This window comes from Diabrotica undecimpunctata, chromosome 9 (genome assembly GCF_040954645.1).
Source record: "Diabrotica undecimpunctata isolate CICGRU chromosome 9, icDiaUnde3, whole genome shotgun sequence".
Lineage (NCBI taxonomy): Eukaryota > Metazoa > Arthropoda > Insecta > Coleoptera > Chrysomelidae > Diabrotica > Diabrotica undecimpunctata.
Genome location: NC_092811.1, coordinates 8,945,217 through 8,968,693, shown reverse-complemented (window position 1 = coordinate 8,968,693; position 23,477 = coordinate 8,945,217). Strand labels below are relative to the sequence as shown.

General features: G+C 34.6%; 1 protein-coding gene across 2 annotated transcripts in view; it reads left to right on the top strand.

The window, feature by feature from the left end:
* Positions 1–21,210, top strand: part of SMC6 (Structural maintenance of chromosomes 6) — a 31,979-nt gene extending 10,769 nt beyond the window's left edge. For both annotated transcript variants that reach the window (XM_072542672.1, XM_072542673.1), the window contains exons 2-4: positions 633–2,188; positions 10,184–10,722; positions 15,973–21,210. In XM_072542672.1, the coding sequence (XP_072398773.1) occupies positions 658–2,188; positions 10,184–10,722; positions 15,973–17,097 (3,195 nt within the window). In that variant the 5' untranslated portion in view covers positions 633–657 and the 3' untranslated portion in view covers positions 17,098–21,210. The remainder of the gene's footprint in view (positions 1–632; positions 2,189–10,183; positions 10,723–15,972) is intronic.
* The last annotated feature ends 2,267 nt before the right edge of the window (positions 21,211–23,477 follow it).

The following is a 23,477-nucleotide window of genomic DNA, read 5'->3' as shown; positions in this document are numbered from 1 at the left end:
AGTCTTATTATCATTATTTAGTCTCAGAGAACGACATAAAATCGCTGACATACGCACACCGTATTATTTTAAGTTGCAATTAGTAATTAGATATATGCGTTCCAAGCGGTTCGTTTATTGCTTTAAAATCTTTAATAGCCGACAAAGTGCATGATTTAACTAAGCAATATTTTCTACTGATTTCTATGATTCATGGTATATGGTATTCTTACCGAAAAACAAATAAACTGTCGTTACTATAATTAAAATAAGATAAAATAAAAGTATCTTTTGTAAATACTATTTATTTAATTAAAATCATTTTCCCTACTTTTTATCTCTTGTTTCGAATGGGCACTTTTGGCCAATTACGTTAAAAAACATTAATTTAATTCATGTCTGTTGGAAACTAAAATACAAATTATACAGCCCTGACTCGTGCTTGTGTTCATCGTGGCATCGTCGCGCTTCTATCGTCCATAAGAAATACATGGCCCTATCTCCGCAATGTTATTTTCTTAACGTGAAACGCTCTATAGAGATGGTGTTACTTTTTTTTGAAACACCATGTATAACCTATGTAATAGTAGTCTCTGTAAATCCCAATGAACTTACTTCTATGCAATCTTCATATTTGATCCTGTTTTTTGCAGGTTATTAACAGTCAATCTAACAAGGATGACTTCTAGAAAAAGAAAACCATTCAGCCAGGTCTCTGGAGATACCCAAAATGCTGTGGCACCCAAAAAGTCCAAAGTGGACGAACGTACATGCGAAAGACGCGCCGGAACAATAAACCGCATGATTCTAAAAAATTTTATGTGTCACTCTCACTTAGAAATTAAATTTGAAAATATTATTTTTGTGACTGGTAAAAACGGCAGCGGAAAAAGTGCCATTTTAACAGCGTTGATTCTAGGCCTCGGCGGGAGAGCTACGCTTACTAATAGAGGCAATAGCGCCAAAGGGTTCGTCAAAGCTGGAAAACCCTCGGCCAGCATCGAGATTGAAATTTGTAACGAAGGACCTATGGCTTATAGGCAAAGCGTTTATGGTGATGCTATTCATATAATTCGAACTTTAAATGCCAATGGGGGAGGGAGTTATAAGGTTCGCTCTGCCAACGGTGAAATAATATCAACACAAGCTAGCGAAGTTCACAATATAACATCAAATTTGAACATTCAAGTAGATAATCCTATATGTATATTGAATCAAGACACCTCTAGAAACTTTCTAAGTAGTAGTAACTCCAAAAATAAGTACACGCTGTTTGTAAAGGCCACTAAATTAGAAACGCTTGAATTAGAGTACAAAAAAATACAAACTAATAAGAAAGAGTCTGAGCGGGTAATGAATGAGAAAACAGAAGCATTTCGTAAACTCCAAGAAGAGATTAAAAGTTTAAGAAGAAAAATAGAAAATCACAAATCCATAGTATCTTTAAAAGATCAAAAAGAATTGCTCCATAGAGAACTTATGTGGGCAAAAGTTAGAGATGTTGAAGATGAATTAGAAGTCCTACAAAAGAATGTTAATGCCCTAAACGAAAAACTTGCAAATTTCCAAAGTACATCAGAGAAAAGATTAGCAGAGGTGAATAGTTACACAAAAAACATACAAGAAAAGGAAACGGAAAAAAGAAAATTAGAAGCTGAGTTGAATAAATTAAAAGAGCCACTACAGGACATTCAGTCTAAAATAGACGACATGCAAAGGGATCTTTCGTCTAAAAAGCGAACCAAACACCAAATTTCGACTTCAATACAAAACAAGAATTCTGATATTGCATCTTTGGAAAAAGATATCGCAGCGTCTAAAGAAAATATGTCCAAAGTTGAAAAAAGGAAGATGGAAAGAATAAAAAGCCTCGATGCCCTCCAAACCAAACTGAAAGGTATGGACGATCACCTAGAAACTGCAAAAAATGATTTGTTTCAGATCAGAGGTGATCTCGCTCATAAAGAAACCGAAGAGCAAACTATTAAAGAAGAAATTCGTGAAATTGATAAGACGATCAAAAACGAGGAGCAAAATTTAAAAGCCTTAACTTCTGAATCTGGAAATACGTTGTTGTTGTATGGTAGAAATATGCCCAGTATCAAGAAGATGATACAGCAGAACTTGAGGACGTTTCGCCAAGAACCTAGAGGTCCTCTCGGTTCCTATATTAAAATAAAGAATAAAGAATGGACGGTTGCTGTAGAGGGTGAGTATTTACATGATTTTTTTATGTTTGATTCGTATAGCAAATCCAAAACCCCACTGAAATCGAAGGGAAAATAAGTCACCTCACAACAGCTAACGTTTGTTGTAGCTTACTTCAAATAGAACTATCGTCATTCAGCTTATACATACGCCACTATCGGACGTTCCTTGAATTATTCCATAGGTCTTTATATTGTACCCTTTGTATTTAGTTCCTGTGTTCCTGATGTCCATATGTCTCATCGTCTTTGGGTCCCCAGTCGATAATTCTCGTCCGCTCTTGCGATATGTCGTTCTAAAAAAACTCTTGGGGGAAATTATTCTTTTACGTGGCATCTTTTATTCCTATGTTATTCCCATATAAACAAAATGACCTATAGTATAATTTCACTATTTGAGAGAGTGAGTCATCGTTTAAAGGCTCAGAAATGCGGAAAGCTGTTTGGAAATCCAGTGACGTACACTTACTTTTAATTTAACGTTAATTATATTTTATTTTTCAAAAATTAATGTTCGAAATAGGCCACAATATATTTATTTACAAGTTTTTACTGACGTTTCGATCTCTATATCCAAAGACCGCTTTCAAAGATATAAATGATAGTTATATTTATTTTATTTGTTTATTATTATATATTTTTATAATCTTATATTGTTTATTTTCTTTTTTTTTTCTATCTTTAAAAACGGAATAGAGATCGAAACGTCAATGTATTAAACATGTAAATATATATATTGTGGCTTATGTCCAACCTTCCCCTAAAAATACAGAATGCCACAAACAAGCAGCTATAGAAAAATAAATATATCTGTCATTTGTATGTTTGAAAACGGTCTCTTTATAGAAATTGAAACGTCCGTAAATTAAACATTTGAATAAATATATTGTGGCTTATTCCCAACATTATTTCTAAAAATACAGAACGACAAGCGAAAAGCCATAGAAAATAAATAGTACTATCATTTGTATAATTGAAAACGGTCTCTGGATATAGAGATCAAAACGTCAATAAATAAACATATGAAAAAATATGTTGTGGCTCATTCCCTACATTCCCCTAAAAATACAGAATGCCACAAACAAAAAGCTATAAAAAAGAAGTAATTTTGTAAGAAAGAATTAAGTTTACTGATACCAACCGGCTGTCGCGGAAGTTACGCTAAAACGTCTTTTGACGTGACCCGTCCTTAAAGAGTTACACAATGAAATTTTTTTAAAACAAATTTTAAGACAGTTTCCACACCACCCCAGAGGTATGTCTTGTGGCGCGATACTTTTTTTAAATGGGTGTTCGCCAAGAGCCATATTGTCTTATTAAATAAATTGAACAAAACACTTAAACAGTATAAAACAAAACAAAATAAAATCCTATAAAACAAAATAAAATTCTATAAAAACAAAATAAAAATAATGTTTGATGTGTTTAAACACAAACACTATACACACTTACTATGTTCTTCTCGTTTTTTTTTGTTTTTGGTTTTTTTATGCTGATGTTCTTATTAAACTATTAGAAAATATTATTCGCTGTCTAAACCTGAAGATGCAGTGCTGCTATCGCTGTCATTATCTTCACCACCTGGTGTAATTATAATTGGCTCTAGTAAAACTTTTATATAAGTGTCAAGTTCCCACATACGATGTTCTTCTTTAATTATGTGGCCTATACATTTAGCCCATTTCTCTGGAGTTACATGGAGGATTGCTTGAATCAAAAGTTTCTTAATTTCGTTTAATTTGAACGTTTTGTTATTGCGTGCTACTTCTCCTTTCACTTGCTCCCAGATAAGTTCAATGGGATTAAGTTCGTAATGATAAGGTGGTAGACGCAGAACTTTGACACCATAATCTTTTGCAGCATACAGCATATTTAAGATATTCATTTTTCCTTAACCGTGCAATGTCAAGTAGCTAAATTTTGAGCATTGATTCTTCGTATGCAATCCCCTTTTCTGTAAGCCATTGTTGAATCCTCCCTTTCAATTTCTTTAATAATCACCTGTTTTTTTCGACTGAAATTGAAGCAAACCATCATCAAGGAACCCTGTATCAGGGTTCTTTTTATTTTCCGATGTATTTTTAAGTACAAGATAAATTCAACTAACGGATATTTTTGTTAAACTGCTACAAATGTCGACCGCTTGGCTAACATTTAATTCCATTTTTCTGCCGACAATTCCTTCATAAACGTTTCGTATTATTACCTTCTCTTCGGACGTTAACATTTTCCGTCTCTTTTGCGGCATTTCATTTTTGGAATCAACATCAGAATTTTGCAGTCTTCTCTTGGAACAACTCGGTTTTTCGTCCAACTCCAATAAAACTCAAACCAAATAATCACAGAATATAACTAAAAATTTACTATAAAACGACAAACTATAACACTCGTATTATCAATAACACGTTTTATCAATAACACAAACTTATCGCATAAAATACCCTACCCTCAGAAACGCCAATGTAAATAACCTATTGTTGATGGGCACTCGCTCGACAAAAACTAGTTTTACGGCTTTCTGTGGATCTGAGAGTTCCCTCGCTAATTCCAAGTTGCCAAACGATTGAAAAATATTGTTTTAAAATATCGATTTTTATTTTATAAATTTAAATATGTAACGAAACGGAACATATAAATAAAATTTATTTCATTACAATTTTGTGCTTAATTTTTACTATTGAAAAAATCAGGTTTTTTTGTATTTTTATGACGGTAATAATCGCTGCGTGGAAGAATACAGGTTTTGTATGACCATAATTACTACTTGTGAACAAGAATTGGCTACACTGTACGACAACTTCTGGTCAAGTCTACTATAGAGAAGCACAAATAAATATACTACTTTATATATTCTGTAATTTCTTATGAGGAAACGCAAATTGCAATCGAGAAAACAGGCAGTTTTCGAGGGCCGCTGTGTACATTTAAATTTGAGGATATTAGGCGTTTAAACTATGATATCACTCTTCTAAATTGAGGGTTTCTACTTTAGCTAGAAAAACGCTCCTTGATAGACCCATTGGTCGGAGAAGCAGAGGGGGAATACGTGCTTGGCATAGTATGACGATGGATAGGGACGACTGGAGAGAAATTCGTAAGGAGGCTAGGACCCACTCAGAGTAAAGTCAGAATGGTGATAGTGATGAATCTGATCTCTTATGGTGGGTACACATATGCGAGCCGAACTGTTTGCGAACTGCTCGTGAGCTGTTCGCGAAGAGTTCGTCGAAAATATGTTTATGTTCAGGCTATCCAATACCCTAACTATCTAATAACAAACCAAGAATTAATTTACTTCGTTATTCTAAACATTTCGGTATTTTGTTTACATTATCTGTTATTAATTTCTCTCGCTACTTAGATAAGCCGCGCTCGTTCAGCAATTTTGTTTAACAGAATGATATCATCGCACACTTGGCAGAAACAATTTATAGACACAATTTATAGTTCTGCGAACATTCTTTGTGTTCGTCCCAAAAACCGACATGCTGTGGTTCCTGACGAGCAACGAACGAACAGCTCGCTAGCGGTTCGTCCCGTCGTACAAATTAACGAATATAGCGTTCACAAACGGTTCGCGAACAGTTCTGCTCGCATATGTGTACCCGCCTTTTGATTTGAACATACATCATTCCTTAGCTTAGAGTACTGTGCTGACGTATCGTATTGGCTTTTTCTTTTTTCGGGGTTTGAGATTAAGCATCGTATGTGAGGGGAGACAAAATTTTCCATTTAAGGCCCATCTTCAAAAATCCTAACGGTGAATTTCAGTGGGCTATCTCTATTTCAAAAATTTCTTTCTTTACGAAAACAAAATCTGTTCATGAAATAACATTGTAAGCGTCGTTCAGATATCTCTCTTAAGTCCAGGTCAAAAATGCTTTCATCTTTTACTCGAGCCGATTATACAACCGGGACACCTCCCGAAGTGACAGATTTGGGGCTACATAATAAAACCATAAACTGATTTTGGTCTGTCCATTTTTGAAAGTGGGCTGTCCTCTCTTTAGTGGTGTTATGGGTAATTAGAATGACAGACCAGAGTAATATTATCTATTAATAAATTTACAAGGTAACAAAGGTACAGACATTGTCACTTTTTTACGGAAAAATTATCTGTCTGAATTTTAACGTAGATTAAAGTTTACCGAAAATGGAAAATTATAAAAGAAGGTTATAATTATATATTATAAGAATTTGATTAGTATCACGATCACTAAAATCGATAAAATAAAACTATATAAATATAGAATTATGTGTAATGTTTCTTTAGGTGTTTGAAATAAAAATTTTAAAAAAAATCTTATAATTTTAATAGCATATTTTCCCACAGTTCTATATCTTTATCAATCTTTTCGAATAAAATACCTTTTGGGCTTCATACCGCAAACTAACAGTATTCTCTATTCGATATAAATAACTGTCCTTGCACTTGATAGTAATAGAAATCAGTTCGTTTTAAATGCAATTGACAGTCCATTAGTTATCAAAATTTATTTTTTTTATTCAATAGCTTCTTTAGGCGTAAGTTCCCTTGCTTTATATGGACATTTAATTTCGACTATGCCCTAGTCGCCTATTAACACATTCGCTGTTGACTTTTTTTCGAGAGTTGTTACCCAGGAGCGGCAATAACTTTTTTTTTTAAATATCATTGTAATTGATATTAAAATATATAATAATATTAAGTTAATTAAATAAAATGTATATTTATTTATAAAATGTGATTTGAATTTTTGACTCCAATGGGAGTCATGCGCACCTGGCTAAGAATTTCTAGTGTATCGCTGACTGGCTCCGATCGGCACAACTCAAATCAGAACGTTTTGCTAGGAAAAATAATTATATAACGGAATTTTAGAAAAAATAAGTTTATTTATTCTATAAAATTCAGAAAAATTCACATACTGATTTGATTTCGATTTACATATGAGCAATTTTAAAGCATTATCCGGGTTAATCAGGACATTTTTCGCGGTGGTTATGTTGTCTGCTTTCTAATTTTGTTGTTGAAGCATATTTTGCAACGATTTTTCTTTGTTCGTTCCTTATTAACCATAGGAATTTTTGAAATACTATGTATGGAGACAGGAATATTTCTTGTTTTTCACACTTTGAGCCGGCATACTTTCCGCCGTTTTGAATGACGAAACTACCACAGTAAAGAACTGGTTAATATTTTTGACATTTTAAGTCCTCACTCACACTCTGACAAATATTAACTAACTTCAGCGTCGTACTAAGTAAAATATACCGTTTTAAAAATCAACGGATTACTGTTCCCGATCGGAGTCATGCGCACCTAGCAAAGGACCACTTTGACTCCGATCGGAGTCTGCGCAGCGAAAGTGTTAAACCATCAAGACTAGAGACAAGAAAGGAATACACATCGTGTATGAAAAGTCTCGATAGTTCAATATTAATATTTAAAATTGTTTCTAACATTTTTATGCTTTGGGTTCGTTCTCAATTCCATATTATGTAAATACAGTTCCACAAAACGTTGGATTCAATATTGCTTCCACAGGTTTAGTTCTGTCTGTTTTTTCTCGTAATTTAGATATTTTACTGAAATTACTGGACTTAAACCATTGCTGAAGTTCTATATACCAAGCAGCACTCTTATTTTGAGAGAGATAATTGACTTTCAAAGTCAGAAAGTCAGGTAAATTATTATTTAGCATTTCCCATTCACCAACAAGTCTCAACAAATTGTCAACTTGAATGCGAGCTTGTACCACGTTCACGTCATTTCTTCTCATTTTTGTAGCTAGGTCGACTGGTTCGATTCCCGTAGTTCTTCTTCTTCTTAGTCGTTAACCTGATGCAGGTATCGTGATATCATGAAGCTATTAGCTAAATTTCCCAATGTTTCTCCACGTTTTTCTATCTTCTGTCATTCTAGCACATTCTGACAATGGAGCGCCAATGGTAGCAACAATATGGTCCGTGTATCGTGTGGGAGATCTACTTCTATTTCTTTTGCCTTCTACTTTTCCCTGGATGGTAAGTTTTTCAAGACCATTTCTTCGAAGCACGTGTCCAAAATAGCTTATTATTTGTTCTGATATTTGTGTTCTTAGTCTTTTCTTTATGTTTAGCTGGTCCAGTATGGATTCATTTGTTCTTCGGGCCACCCATGGTATTCTCAGCATTCGTCTCCAGCAGTACATCTCAAATACATCTATGTTCTTTTTGTCTTTCTCAGTAAGGGTCCAGCATTCCGATGCATAAGTGAAAACTGGAAAAACTAGACTTCTTACTAGTCTCATTTTTGTATCGGTAGTTATTTCATGGCTTTTCCAAATTTTTGTTAATTTTGCCATAGCGCTTTTTGCGATTGCTGACCGCCGGTTTATTTCTTCAGTACAGCCTCCTTTGTTGGTTATTAATGAGCCCAGATACACAAATTTATCTACAACAGCGATATTGTTTATCATGACCAGATGATTTTGATTGTTGTTAGCTCTGTCAATTATCATGATTCTCGTTTTATCTCTGTTTATTTTAAGGCCCATCGTTAAGCTTACGTCTTCTATCCGTTGTAGCAGGTGAATCAATTCAGCTTCAGAACTAGCGAGGATAGTAGTATCATCTGCATATCTCAAGTTGCAAATCTTCTTCCCGCCAATGGTGATGCCACCGTTCCAGTCCTCAGTAGCTTTCCGCATTATCCATTCACCATAGATGTTAAATTGAATTGGGCTTAGTATGCAGCCTTGTCTCACGCCCTTTGTGACCCTGAAACTATCGGTTAGTTCCCGATTTATTCTAACTCTGGCATAATTGTTATTGTACAGGCTTTTAATTAGCAGTATCAGATGATTGGGGACTGCCATTTTAGACAAAACCTGCCACATTTTACTCCAGTTGACCAAATCGAAAGCTTTACTGTAATCTATGAAGCACAAATATGTTGTGATGTTGAATTCTCTGGATTTTTCTACAATCTGCCGTACGTTTAAAATTTGTTCTCTAGTACCACGTCCGGGGACGAAACCTGCTTGTTCCTCCGCAATGTTAGGTAGTAAAAAGGGCTTTATCCTCTCGAGAATTATGTGTAAGAGTATCTTACTACAATGCGCAATTAGAGCAATTGTGCGATAGTTGCTACATAAATCTTTCGCTCCCTTTTTATGGATTCCCGTAGTAATCAGTCGAAAATATTTATTTATAAGTCCTCCAACTGTACAATAATAATCATCAATGTAACGTGCATGTTGAACATTGAATATATGATCTAGAATTTTGTATATTGATCTGAAGTTTCCGTTTTTTTATTCAACAATCCACCTCATTTTCGTCACAATGTGCACATCATTTACATTTTCAGTAGACAATTGTTGATCTCTTTCAAGTAAAGCAGACATTGTATAAGTGATTTCTAAGAAAAGTCTCTATAACTATCTATTAACATCATGTCATCATTTTGAAATTAGTCTTTTAATATGTTCTCATCTCCTTCAAATTCAGCATTGAGTATTGCAGCATCATTGCTATGCAAATCTAAAAACTATTGTCCCAATATTGTTAGAACATATCCATCTGAAGCTACAAGGAGTGTTGGTTTTATGAAATGTCTGCCTGTATGCATTGAATAAGACTGTCTTAGCACTTGAAAACTACACATATAACGATTACTGTTGGATCATCAGGGTTTTCATTATATAATTAATTGGCAAAATCTGATACGTGCCTTGTAATGTATTCTTTTTTACCGATGGATAACACACCTATATTTTCACTAACAAACTGTTTAACAGTACTAATTTTCATACTCACGGATTGCCTCGTCGAATAATTGAACAAAAATTCATCGGATAAACCTTGTTTTAGCTTACACAAAAAAATCCATTAAGTATATTTTCGTTATGACGAGCTGACTTATAAAGGCATTTTTCCAAAACGTTTCTACGAGGCCCTTTGTTTAAAATATATTTGTAATGTTTTTGAGAAAAAGTAATTGTAAAAATAATACGTTTGTAAAACTTTTTTAGGACATCTCACAGCTGCTCTTCTTGGTGCTTTTGTGGTCGATAATAAAGAAGACAATCAGCGTCTTAGAGAAATTTTCAATAAGGTGCTAGGAAAGAGCAACCACCCTCAAATTATAACTTCGAAATTTATTTTCAAGAAACATAACGTTTCCGCTAACTTGGTCGTTGAACCATCCGATTGTACAAGTTTATATAACGCCATCGACATCGACGACCCCGTCGTATTAAACGCCATCGTCGATAACTGCAGCCCAGAAAACATTCTACTGATACCTTCTGACACCAGAGCTCAGGAATTACTTGCTGAGAGAAGGAATGTACCTAGAAACTGTCATCAAGGAGTTACCATTAAAGGCGATAAATATTATCCCGATCCGAACTACAAATCGTACGCATCCACATACACTCAGGCCAAATTTCTGCAAGTCGACACCAAAGAACACACTCAGCAGTTGCAGCAAACCATCGAACAGTTGCAGAGTAAACTTGACGCTAAAGTTCAGGAATTGAAGGACTTTAGAGCTACTATGAGAGAACGGGTAAGCTGCTATAAATATTTCTTTTTATTTATATCTTATAACACACACACATATTATATATATACGAGCTCCTTCCCATATGAGTTGACCCACCTAGGAATTTGCAGTTTAACTCGATTACCATAAATAAATTATACTCTGCATGTTTTTATAAATTCTCATAGTAATATGGCATTTTTATTAATATTTATTAAAAACATTACCCTTATGGTTTTTTATTTTCAACACTAAAAAAAAATTCACTAAACCCTGGCTATGCATTTACTTATGTCAACATAACGTGGATTTTTTCATAATTACGTTTAATCCAGAGGTAGCTATGGAAAATGACATCAAAACAATAATATTGTCAGTTAATGTCAAATGTATTTGTAGTATTGTAAAGATTTTTGCCGTTTGTGGATTGTACAATGGATCGAGGTAAAGTTATCGATGAGAAAATTTGTTCAATCATCAGATGTTTTAATTCTGGAAAATCCAGTTAATTCGGAAATCGCGAATATGTTGCAATTGTCACGCTATAGTGTAAGAAATATAGTCAGAAGATACAAAACTACAGGTTCGGTCGTCACAAAACCTAGAAATGTATGAAAAAGTAAAATAACCGAAGCTAATCGATTGGCATTAAGACGCATTATAATGAAAAATCGACGAGCAAATTTTATGGAGTGACGTTATTGGAAGACACGTTTCTGGATCAACATGTCATCAACCGAGAGGCCCACAAATTAGGATTTGGTACTTACAGAGTAAGTTTTATAGTTGAAAAATTTTACTTTTAACATTACAACAAAAGAAAAATATACTAAGATGGTCAAAAGAGCATAAAGATTGGACTCAGTCGCAATGGGATTCAATACAATGGAGTGATAAGTCCAGATTTGAAGTGTTGAAGACAGTAGGAGTCGCGTTAGTTCGCAGGAAAAATTAAGCTTTCCATCCCGACTGTCTGAAGAGAAAAGTCAAATTTCCTGCATATGTCGTGATCTGGTTCAGCATGTCGTCTACAGGTGTGGGAAAGTTACATTTTATCGATGGGATTGTAAACACGGACAAATATTTGAATATTTTAGAAGAATCTCTTTTACCGATTATGGAATATTGTTTAACATCAGAGAAAGATTTTGTCTTCCAACAGGACGGCGCAGGTTGTCATACCTCAAGAAAGAGTTTAAAATGGATTGAAGACCATGGCATACCACTTCTGGAATGCGTTTCTAACAGTCCCGACTTATCCTCGATAGAGACTTTGTGGCGCGAAATGAAAAAAGCTTAGAGAAAACATCCTGCCAGATCCGTCAACGCCTTGAAGGAAAAATTGCAAGAAATATGGGATTCGTTTACATTAGAATTTTGTCATAACGTGGTAAAAACTATGCCTCGAAGAATTGTGGATGTCATTAAAAATAAAGGGGATGGAACTCAGTGGTACACTTTCACATTTTTTTTGTTAATTTTATTTATTACATGCGTTTTTTTAATTTATTATTTTTCTGTTTAATCAATAGTTTTCATTACGTTATAAAATATTTTTTGGTTGCATTAAAAACTTACGCTGCTCTTTTATTTTTGTTTTCTAAAATTTAATTTTCTTATCAATCTAACGTTGAGCGAACTGATATGGGAAGGAGCTCGTATCCAGTAAAGTAAATATATTATTTAAAGTAAAAAAAGTATTAAAAATATACACTACCGAGCATAAAATTAGGGTCACCCCGTAATTTGAATTTGTTTTAGAAATTATTATTCTTTTTTAACTATTTTCGTTTGTAACATAGTTTACTAACGGATTGCTTAAAGAAAACAACGTTTTTGTCGTTTAAAGTTTATTAAAAATAATGGAAATGAAGAATTTTACTTTGATTTTTTGAATTTTAATTTGATGTGCTTTTTGTTGAAAAAAAGAAATTTTAAGAACTTCAGTAGCGAGTATTCCCTCCTCTGGCAGTGATAACAGCTTGCAAACGACGAGGCATGCTTTGGATCAGATTTTGGATCACATTCTGCGGAAGATTATTCCATTCTTGCACCAATATGTCGCGAAGCTCCCTCGAATTTCTGGGGGCCGGCACATGACTCCGTAAACGTCTCTTCATCTCATCCCAAACATGTTCTATGGAATTGATATCTGGACTGCGAGCAGGCCAAACAAATCGTATGATTTGAACCTCGTCAACATACTCAGTAACTATCCTAGCAGTGTGGGGCCGTGCATTATCATGCATAAATGTTGCGTCGTCTCCAAGAATAACCATGAACGGTAAAACATGGTCTTCCAGAATCTATGTCAGGTATGTCCCATTCTCGATAAAGACTATCTCCGTGCAAGCATCAAACGATATGCCTCCCCATGCCATAACTGACCCTCCACCAAATGGAAGACGCTCGGCAACGCATGCTTGAGCATATCTCTCGCCTGGACGTTGCCACACTCTTACACGTTTGTCTGAGCCCGTAAGACAGAATCTCGATTCATCGGAAAACAATACACGACTCCAATCCTGCATTGTCCAAGCCAAGTGTTCTCGTGTAAAATTCAATCTGGCAATTCGGTGTTCACGGGAAAGCGGCGGTCCAGTTACTCTAGTTCGAGAAGATAAACCAGCAGCATGAAGTCGTCTCCTAAGTGTCCATTCACTTATGTTTACATTTCTCACTTCTTGCAGATGATTTCGAAGAGAAACTGCCGTGACCCTTCGGTTTCTCAAAGCACTAGAAACGACAAAGCGGTTATCTCTAGCTGTTGTAATCCTGCCTCGACCTGAACCAGGTCTTTGAGTAAGCAGATCGGTCTCTTCGTACCGTTGCCGTACTCGTTGCACACTCGAGAGACTTACACCAACGTTTCTCGCAGTTTCGCGCTGACCGTGGCCATCTTCTAACGCCGCCACAATTTTTGCCGTCACAACAGAATTTATGCTCATTGCAATACACTGACAGTGATAAAAATACACAAACAATTTACAATTTACGTTAAAACCATAATAGAAACAAAAACTGTGCTGATAACGGTTTTTAGGAATTAGGCTAAGGGGCCCTTTTTATCTCAAACGCTTGTCGAAAAAACAACGACAATTTTTTTTTTTTTTCAAGAAATCCATTAGTAAACTATGTTACAACCGAAAATAGTTAAAACGGAATAATAATTTCTAAAATAAATTCAAATTACGGGGTGACCCTAATTTTATGCTCGGTAGTGTATATAATTTTCCCGAGAAACGACAGTTCTCATAATAGAAACTGATAAAAGAATTGTTCTCTTTATTTTTAAGGAATTTCATGTTTATGAGTAGAAGCAGTAGGTTCATCACAATGTTTTCTTCAACCTACTGTTTCAAATAACACCAGATATTTCTCCTTCACTTATATTAGCAGCATTTCCAATAAAATATCTAAACTTTTTACTTCTACAATTGATAACATTAAAATTTCCTTCAAGTCACACAACACCTTAGGTTCCTTCTTAATCAACACCAAAGATATTATGAACACACTTGACAAAAGTGGTATTTACAAATTAAAATGCGATGATTGTGATGCCTCTTATGTAGGTAGAACCATTAGAAAGTTATCCACTACAGTTTCAGAACATTTGAAAAGACCAAACTCTTCAAGTTTTGGTCAACACTTATTATCCAGTAAACACAATTTTAACATCAACACTGGTTCATCTATCTTACATGACATTAGTAGAAAGAAAAACTATATGGAGTTGGATTTATTGGAAGATTTGGAGATTACAAGGGAAACAAATGGAAACTCTCACTGTCTTAATACTCAAATTAATTTAAATTGTACTAAATTTAAACCTATTTTTAAAAACTTTATTACAGCTTCACCTCGTAGGGGACCCAGCTCGACTGTTTAGACTTCCTGCACTGAGCACATCCATATTAATTTTATAGTTATACCATTGACTGTGGGTTCAACTGAACTACTTGGATTACACCCCATTTATATACTTTGCTTTCAATTTTGATTTTCAATTTTTAGTATTTTAATTACATAGTCAGATCTCTTCCTTTCTACATGACAGATAGTGCTTGGTAGACCATTTTATTGTAGTCAACTACCCACTGTCTAATATATTGTTTAGTCCTTTTCTTGCATTCTTACTTTACGTCGATTTCAGTTGCTCTCAAACTAACACCTTAATTATTACAGACAGGTTTGAGTGTGAGATCTGGATTATTCAATCTACTTAAAAAATATTCTATATAATTTTATATTTCATCAGTGACCTCCTATAGTAGTGTCAGTTGGACTTTTGGTCAATACTTAGTTTCATAGAATTTTAAAAGGTGCAGATCACATATCTATGATTGTGACTGCTCATCCAAGCTGTCATTTGTCACATGTCACCCCAACATTTCCGTTAGATCGGGAGCCATTCTGTCTCCGGCTTCTGCACATAATGTAGCCTTTCTTAAATAATTTTAAAGTGTTTGTTTGTCCTTTTGTAGTGTAGTGTGATGTACATTTATATGTTTATGACATTTTGTTCTTATCGGATAGGCCGCAATTGACGAAGTAAGTCTATAAACGTTAATCACATAAAAACTCTTTATCAACCATAAACTTCGAGTTTTTATCGAAGTTAATCAATTTCTTTAGTTATATAAAAAAAACGTTTCTTAACTTATTTCAGATGCCCCTGAAGATGATCTAGGGATCGAAAGTACTTGGGCAAGATTAAATTAAACTATGCTCGATATATGCCTTTTATCTGATCAAATATACTGTATTATTGTATGGAGGTCACAGAAGGTCATTTCGAATATTTAATTGGTTAATTTGGGAAATTTTACGTTTTTTGTTATTTGATGTTTAACTTATAAATAAGTAAAATCCAAAATTATCTTCAAAATCAATGCATCATGTTTAACTAATAAATAAGTAAAATCCAAAATTATCTTCAAAGTCAATTAAAAAAAAAAAAAAAATAGAGTGTCATGTAGAGAAAAACAAATATTTTTCTAATGATGTGCCACTCCGCCACACTTGCTTTTAAAAAAAAATTGGTGGTTGATGTGGGACAGTAGGGGGTTACATTTGAGAGCATGAATTTTGCATGAAAATTCGTCCCCCTCACAATACAAATGGACTGTTTTTTTTTACATTTTGAAGAAACTCTTGGTTTCTGAGTTTCTGGGGGTGTCAAATTTTCGTTGTAACACACGGTATATTGTTTTCTCTAAAAATTCGTAATAAAACATGTAGGATCTTATATTTTGACTGCTTTTTTTGCAGATGCTCAAGAGAAACGACTTAGAGGCAAAAGTAAAAAATGTGAACGCAGCCAGAGCTCAAATAAGAAGACAACTTGAAGAGCTGAATGCTAGCATGGAACCGGAAGTACAAAACGTTCAATTTCTGGAACAAGAGATGGACGAATGCCGACGAACGATTAACCAAAAACAGGCAGAATTAGAACAAATCAATGAGGAAATCAAGGTCGTAAAGCAAAAAATTAACGAAGAAGGAAATAGAACTGCCGATCTAACCAAATCCGTCAAAGAATTGGAGGCAAGAATAAAATCTGTAAACGAAGAAATTCGGGAAATACGAAGCAAACAAAAAGATATGTCTACTAATGAAGAATTCGATAAAAAAAGGATCAGAGATTACGAATCGAAAATACAGTCTGCAATGCCGGATATTAAGCAAAAGCAAAACGATTTAGAGAAATGTACTGAAGAAGCAACAGCCGTGGGAGTTCGTTTAGGATTAGGAGAATTGAGAAGAGTACAGGTCATTGCAAAAGATATTAACGAAATAAAAAATAAGATTTCCAGTATCGAAACCGAAGCCGAAAATTTAACTGACGTTAAAAACAAACACGATACCCTTTCGAACAAATATAAGAAGTCTGTCGCCATCATGAGCAGCTTAAACGACGATTTAAACGAACTTAGCCGTGCAGTAGACCGAAGAAAGAGGCACTACAAATTAACCGAATCGTATTTTGTTACGTTCATGAAGTGTTCTTTCGAGAAGATACTAAAACAACGGCAGTTCAAAGGAACTTTGGATATCAACATCGCCGAGAAGAAATTGGATCTGATAGTCATACCTCAACACGGTTCTCAAGGACAAACCACGACGGCAAATTTGTCTGGCGGGGAGAGATCATTTTCGACGGTCGCATTCCTCTATGCCTTGTGGACGTGCATGGAGCTACCATTTTATATTCTAGACGAATTCGACGTTTATATGGACAAGTTAAATCGCACCAAAGTCATCGAAATTCTTCTACATCACGCCAAATCCAAACCTCAGCTGCAGTTTGTGTTTTTGACGCCGCAGGATGTTTCTTTCGTTAACCAGGAAGTGCCGATTTTGAGGATGGAAGATCCTGAAAGGTTCGAATCTTAAAACGTAGTAATTTTGTCTAAATATACTTAATAATGTTGAATAGTAATAGTTATTAAAACTAGGTCTGTACCAGTGATCATAGTGATGACAGTTTTAAACACTGATTTTGTTTAATTTTAATAATTCAACTTAAATCTTCACACATACTCACTGTATTTTTTTAATGATAATGATAATAGAAACATTCCTTGTCTAGATTTCTATAATGCACTACTTATTTCTTTTGTTCCTCTTCCAAATACAAAGTTTTAGTTACTAAGTAATACATACTTCATATTCATAACTAGGGGAAAACGGGTAAGTCCGCGCGGGTAAGAACAAATTAACACAATTTTCATAAACATGTAAATTAAACCTGACGTTGTAAAATATATTAAATTAGCACACCTTCGATGGGTAGGACATGTAATTAGGCGAGATGAAGATGCAACGATCAGATCAAATTTTCGACCGAAGAGGACTAGTGGGAAGACGAGCCAGAGGAAGACCAAAACTTAGGTATCAAGATAACATAGAGGATGATCTAAAATCCATCGGAGTTAAAGCATGGAGAAGAGTTGCCAGAGACAGGGGCGAATGGAAGATTGTTCTGAAGAAGGCTTTGGCTCATAACGAGCTGTAACGAAACTTACAGAAAATAAAAAGTCTGATTTGTTAATTTGAAGCATAAGCATAAGCATTGAGGGTAACTCCGCGCATAATTAAAAACGCTACAAAAGTTTTTTTTATTAAACAAAGCCGAAATTAATTTTTACAATTTGTATGTTAAGACAAATGTATGTATGTACAAAAACAATGTTAAGTAATGTTATTGTATCTGATTCTAATCATCAATGGTCCAATCTTTGTGATCTTTAGCACATTAAAGCCTTTTTTTCTTGAAATAAATTTTTCTTTCATCTCGTAGTGTTGTAAGTTTTTTCGACCACATTTTTGTTTGCTTCGTGGGGTCAAATCAAAATTTTCGTCAAGTTTTTTCTTTGTACAGTCCACAGTTGGCCTTGAAGCTTTACAAATTGATGCTATTTTTCTGTTGGAATGATTAGTAAAGTTTTTATTTTCGCTATTTTCCTTGGAGATATGTCTTTGGCTTTTCCCATGATGTTTTGCTACCACTGGTGTAACGAACATGCAATGTTTGCTAAATTCAAAAAAATAGTATACGACTATCAAAATATCACTAGAGAGCAATGGAAACTATTTATTACAACTCAAAACACCAAGAATACAAAATAATATGCACACGAGTTCCAAGATAGGCTGGATAGCACTGACAAACAATGGCATCTGAGTCACGTATTGCCACGCCCGCTGTGTTGCCACTATTACCAGACTATTTATTGTATGTACTTTTATAAAGTGTTCCAAAATAATCAAATCGAAACAAACGGATTTATATATTATACAGCTCAATTATAGACCCTTTTTGTAAAAAAAATTGAATTTTACTAGGTGGCTCTAATAATTTGATCACCCACTGTACATCGGAGCAGTCTGTTCATCGCTACGTCTGAGCAGTTCATCGGTACGTTTTTACCAAATTCCCCACATATAACACAAATGTTTTCCGTAGAATTGACATGTAAATCATCAAGTTCATTATCGTCGCTAATTTGTTTTTCATCCAATGACTCTACCGGAAAAAAAAATTTTACTTTTCGTAATGAGATTTATTCTTTTCCTTTACTTTTTATTTTTTTATTTTTTAAAACATTTCTGTATTTTACCTTTGCACTGATTCCGCACTTTTTATTTGGTTGAGTCTTTTTCGTATTCTCTTCTGCCTTTTTTCTTTAACATCTTGCAATTGTTTTCATTGGAGTTGACGTTAATACCTCAGAATGTAGGGATTTTCTCTTGTTTGATTTCGTAGTTGTTTGTAGATCTTAAAGAGGAGCTATTTCTTTAATTCAGATATCAAAAGTTGGAGACAAACATTTAGACTAAACAACATGTTGACCAGTAGTTACTCAGCGTTATTGAGAACTGATGCTGAACAAATATGTGAGTATCTAGGATTTTTGTGAAATGAACCAGGACCTGCTGGAAACCCACTGACGTTTTCACCTTCTTTACCGATTTTATTTGGTTGAACATGGTACTCTGATAAAATTGGAGCACATTTTTCATCTAATTCGTCATGGAATTTATCTGAATCCAATGGAAAAATGCCTGCAGTTTTAAAACCAGATATTTCTGTATCCATTGTCGCTACGTTTAAATAAGCAAAGCTAAATATCAGCTAATTTAAAGTGAGTAAAATTAAGATAGCTATGACGGTAATCAACGTTCTTCAGTCATTCTTTTTCTTGGAAAAATTAACATTGGTGATAGAATAAAGCACAGAATGCACAAAAAATAGTGACCGCTTTACCTCTTTTCCAAGAAGTCACTGAACCTACTAGTTTTTTGGCCTTTTTTCCCAACATCTTACTGACAAGTCTTCGAAGTTCAGCTGGAGATAAACCAAAAAACATTTTGGATAATTTTAAAATGTACTCCGGCAATTCTGCTTCCTGTTTTCAGAAAATACAGGCTTTCGGTACAACTTTCCTTTTTTGGGTCTGCTATTTCCATTGTGTCTCGTAATTTCGACGACTCTGGTATATCAAAACTTCGGCTAACTTTCCTTATTAGTCGTCCCGATCATACATCTTTTATTGCAGCTGTTAATTGACATTCTTCATAGCTGGATTTATTGCTTCTTCTATTGTAACTTCTTGGCACCTGAAACTTAAAATACTTCTCAACATTTGATATGGGGTAAATCCGCGCTGCGTGAAATTACCCCACTCCTATTCCGCGGAATTGCCCAAAACGTATTTGTGTCGTTCCAAATTAAATATTTGGTGTTTATTAAAGATACACCAATAGAACTTGCATGTAAATGATATAAAAACTATGTATATTTTAGAGTAAATACCGTACCTAACTATAAAATTTGTAACTTAGCCGAATTATTGCAGTCGCACTTTTATCTATGAAAGTACACCTCACTCTTTGCAAATTTATAAAGTACTAAATTTTTGTGCACAGCGTCTCTAGCCACATGAAGATATCGGGAAGCGATGCTTAGTAGAGATGTGCTTGCACAGTTTATCATATTATGTAACAGATTAATTTTTCAAAATCCACAAGGAAACTAAGTTCCTGTAGCTGGCTGTATACCATGTATCACAAAAAATTTATGTTAAAATCCTTTATTAATAATTTTAATTAATTAATAATTTATAATTTATATACCTTTTATAAAGGATTTTAACATAAATTTTTAAATTACTTTTTCTTTATTGTGCGGATTTACCAACTGCGAGGAATTCCCCGTTCTCCTCTATAGCTCATTGATTGTAACGTCGCTGATTACAAATCCCTTCGTTAAGATGGGCGTAAATTAGAACACTAAGCGCAGATACAATTTCTTCCACTTCACACTCTACAATCGCTGGACAGTGGTACATCATTTCTTACTATAAATTTTATTTTGTGCGAATTGAACTAAGGCCCGTTTAGTGACTGTTTTAATGTGTTTTAATGTACCAAACACACGATAATAAGCGGTGAGGATATGGTGGAGAATGCCGTAGTAGATCTGCAACCGTAACAGCCTTATAAGAAGAATATTGCGAGCCTTTCAGGACCTTCTTGATGCTTCAACATTTTACACTCGGCTCAGATACGATTTTATTTTATTACTCATTACGATGAGTGGGCGGTGGTGGTGTTGTTCAATGTTTCAAGTAATATTTACGTAATTCCATATTTTTTCAAGACATTTACCAGTTTTCTTATATGCCATAAAATATTAGTCATACTGATGAGTTTTTTGTGATACTTTGACCATCTTTATCATTGTTTTTGATTGTTTTTACTTTCGTATTATATTATTTCGTTTATAACTTTCTTTTTCGTTGAAACAAAGGCTTCGGCCTATCTGTCTGGGGATTAGTTCAGACAAAACTGTAAAATATTCAGAAAATTTGATGGCAGATTAAGATTTACCAATAAAAGTTATATGGGGGAGAATTATCAAAGAAAAACTAAATAAAATAAATACAAAACATAATTTATATTCTTATATTATATTACTACGAATAATAAAGTCATTTATTTTTACGTGTTTGCTGTTTATTTACCTTTTGACATTGATATAGCTCTACAGGTCATAGTGGGAGTACCACCAATACACCTGTAGGCAAAAGAAAGAACATTTGACAAAAATAGCAAGGAAAAGAAAAATTGGGGATATGAACGGCTGCGTGGACGAGGGAGCTAATCCCGGATGTGGAAGAGTGAATCAATTGCAATTAAAAGAGCACGAACTACTTTACACAATTGCTAACGGGCCATGGATCGTTCAGAACAAAAGAATAGGCAAAGCAACGGATAGTAACTGTGGAGTTAATGGCACAGCCGAGCACTATGAATATAATAGGTTTAATGAGGACTATTACAAGGAACTTGTAACAGAACAAAGACCACAATTCATTGGAAAAGAAAATAGGCGAAGACGAAGACATAAAAGCAATCAAAAATAAGAAAACACCGGGATCTGGAGGCATCTCACCTGAGCTTATAAAGTACGGCTCAAAAAAATTACACCGGATGATAAAATGGATATTTCAGAAAGCCATAAATGGAGAACAACTCCCAAAGGAATGGACGGAGGCATGTATGACATCTATATTTAAGCAGATAGAAAACGATGTGAAAATTACAGAGGAATAAGCGTAATATCATCAATAGGAAGATTATATGGGAAGATACTGCAAGAAAAGATAGAGCAAGCGATAAAAGGCAAAATCGAGGAGGATCAGACAGGAAGATCATGCATAGACCACATATACACACTGGAACAACTGTTGGAAAAGATAAAAGCAAAAAATAGAGATATAAACTTGGCATTTGTAGACCTGAGAAAGGCGTATGACTGTGTACCAAGGTCGGAACTATGGGAGGCAATGTACAAATTAGAAATACAGACGAAACTCATAGAAGCTACAAAAGCTCTGTGTAAAGAAAATAAAGTGTCCATTAAAATGGGAACAAGAATCATAGGAGACTTTACCACAACAAAAGGGCTCCTGCAGGGTTGTTCCACATCTCTAACCCTATTCAAAATATACTTAAAGACGTCCTTGACTACATGAAAAAGAAAATGCAAAGGCATGAGAGTACCGGTACGAAACGAATACCTATATACGTTAAGCTTTGCAGATGATCAAGTAGTGATTGCACAAGACCAAGAGGACCTAAGCTACATGATGAAGAAATTACAAGAAGAATATACTAAGGCTGGCCTAGATATTAACCTCGCGAAAACAGAGTATCTATCTACAAGTGAAGAAGATCTACAGATTCATGACAACGTAACAATCAAAGGAAAGGATAAATTCAAATACTTGGGGTTTATAATCACGAAAAAGGCAACAACAGAGGAAGAAATTACTCAAAGATTAGGACAAACAAGAACAGCAATCCGACAACTTAACTCAGTATGGTGGGATAGACACCTAATTATGAAGACAAAAACACAGATTTATAAAAAATTAGTGCGAAATATTATGACATATGAAAATTTGATTATAAACAAGAAAAACAGCAGTAAGATAGTAGCAACAGAGATGGAATACCTGCGAATATGCTTGAGAGTAACAAGAATGGATAGGAGAAGTAATGACGAAATAAAGCAAAGAAAATCAATAGAAACAGACATACTAACATATATAGAACAAAAAGACTAAAGTGGTATGGACATGTAAGAAGAACTAACGACAGCAGATAGATAAAGAGAATAACCGAATGGAGCACCATAGGAAGAAGGAAAAGAGGACGATCCTAGAGGAACGAATTAGACGACGCCATGAGTAAGAGAAGCCTAAACGATGGAGAATGGGACAACAGAGAGAGATGGAAACGGTTCAGCGAGGGAAGGCAGTGAATACTGTAGAATCGCTGAATATATATAGATTTAGTGAAGTTGGCACCGAAATGTACGCAAAGTAGGCATATTCAGAGCCGAAGACGTAGTGGCAGTAATGGAAAGGGGAAATAATGACTTTAAAAATTATAAAATAAGAAATTCTAGAAAGAGAAAGACAGCAAGGACAAATATAAATCAAATAGATAAATAAAAAAAGGGGAAAAGGATATGAGGGGCTGCACGCGTGATTGAACGGTCTGGAAGGAGGCGCGTAAGCCGAGAGTGGTTTTAATTAATAGGCAGAGAGTTTGTTTCCCGCTTGAATTCTCCTTCTCATATTAACACTTTCATTTCTTCTGTTGACTAGTACTCTCAAATATTTGAATGGTTCAACCTCTTCGAAACTGTATGCATCTATTGTCAGTTCTGTCATTTATGTCTTCTTTTTTTACGTTCATGT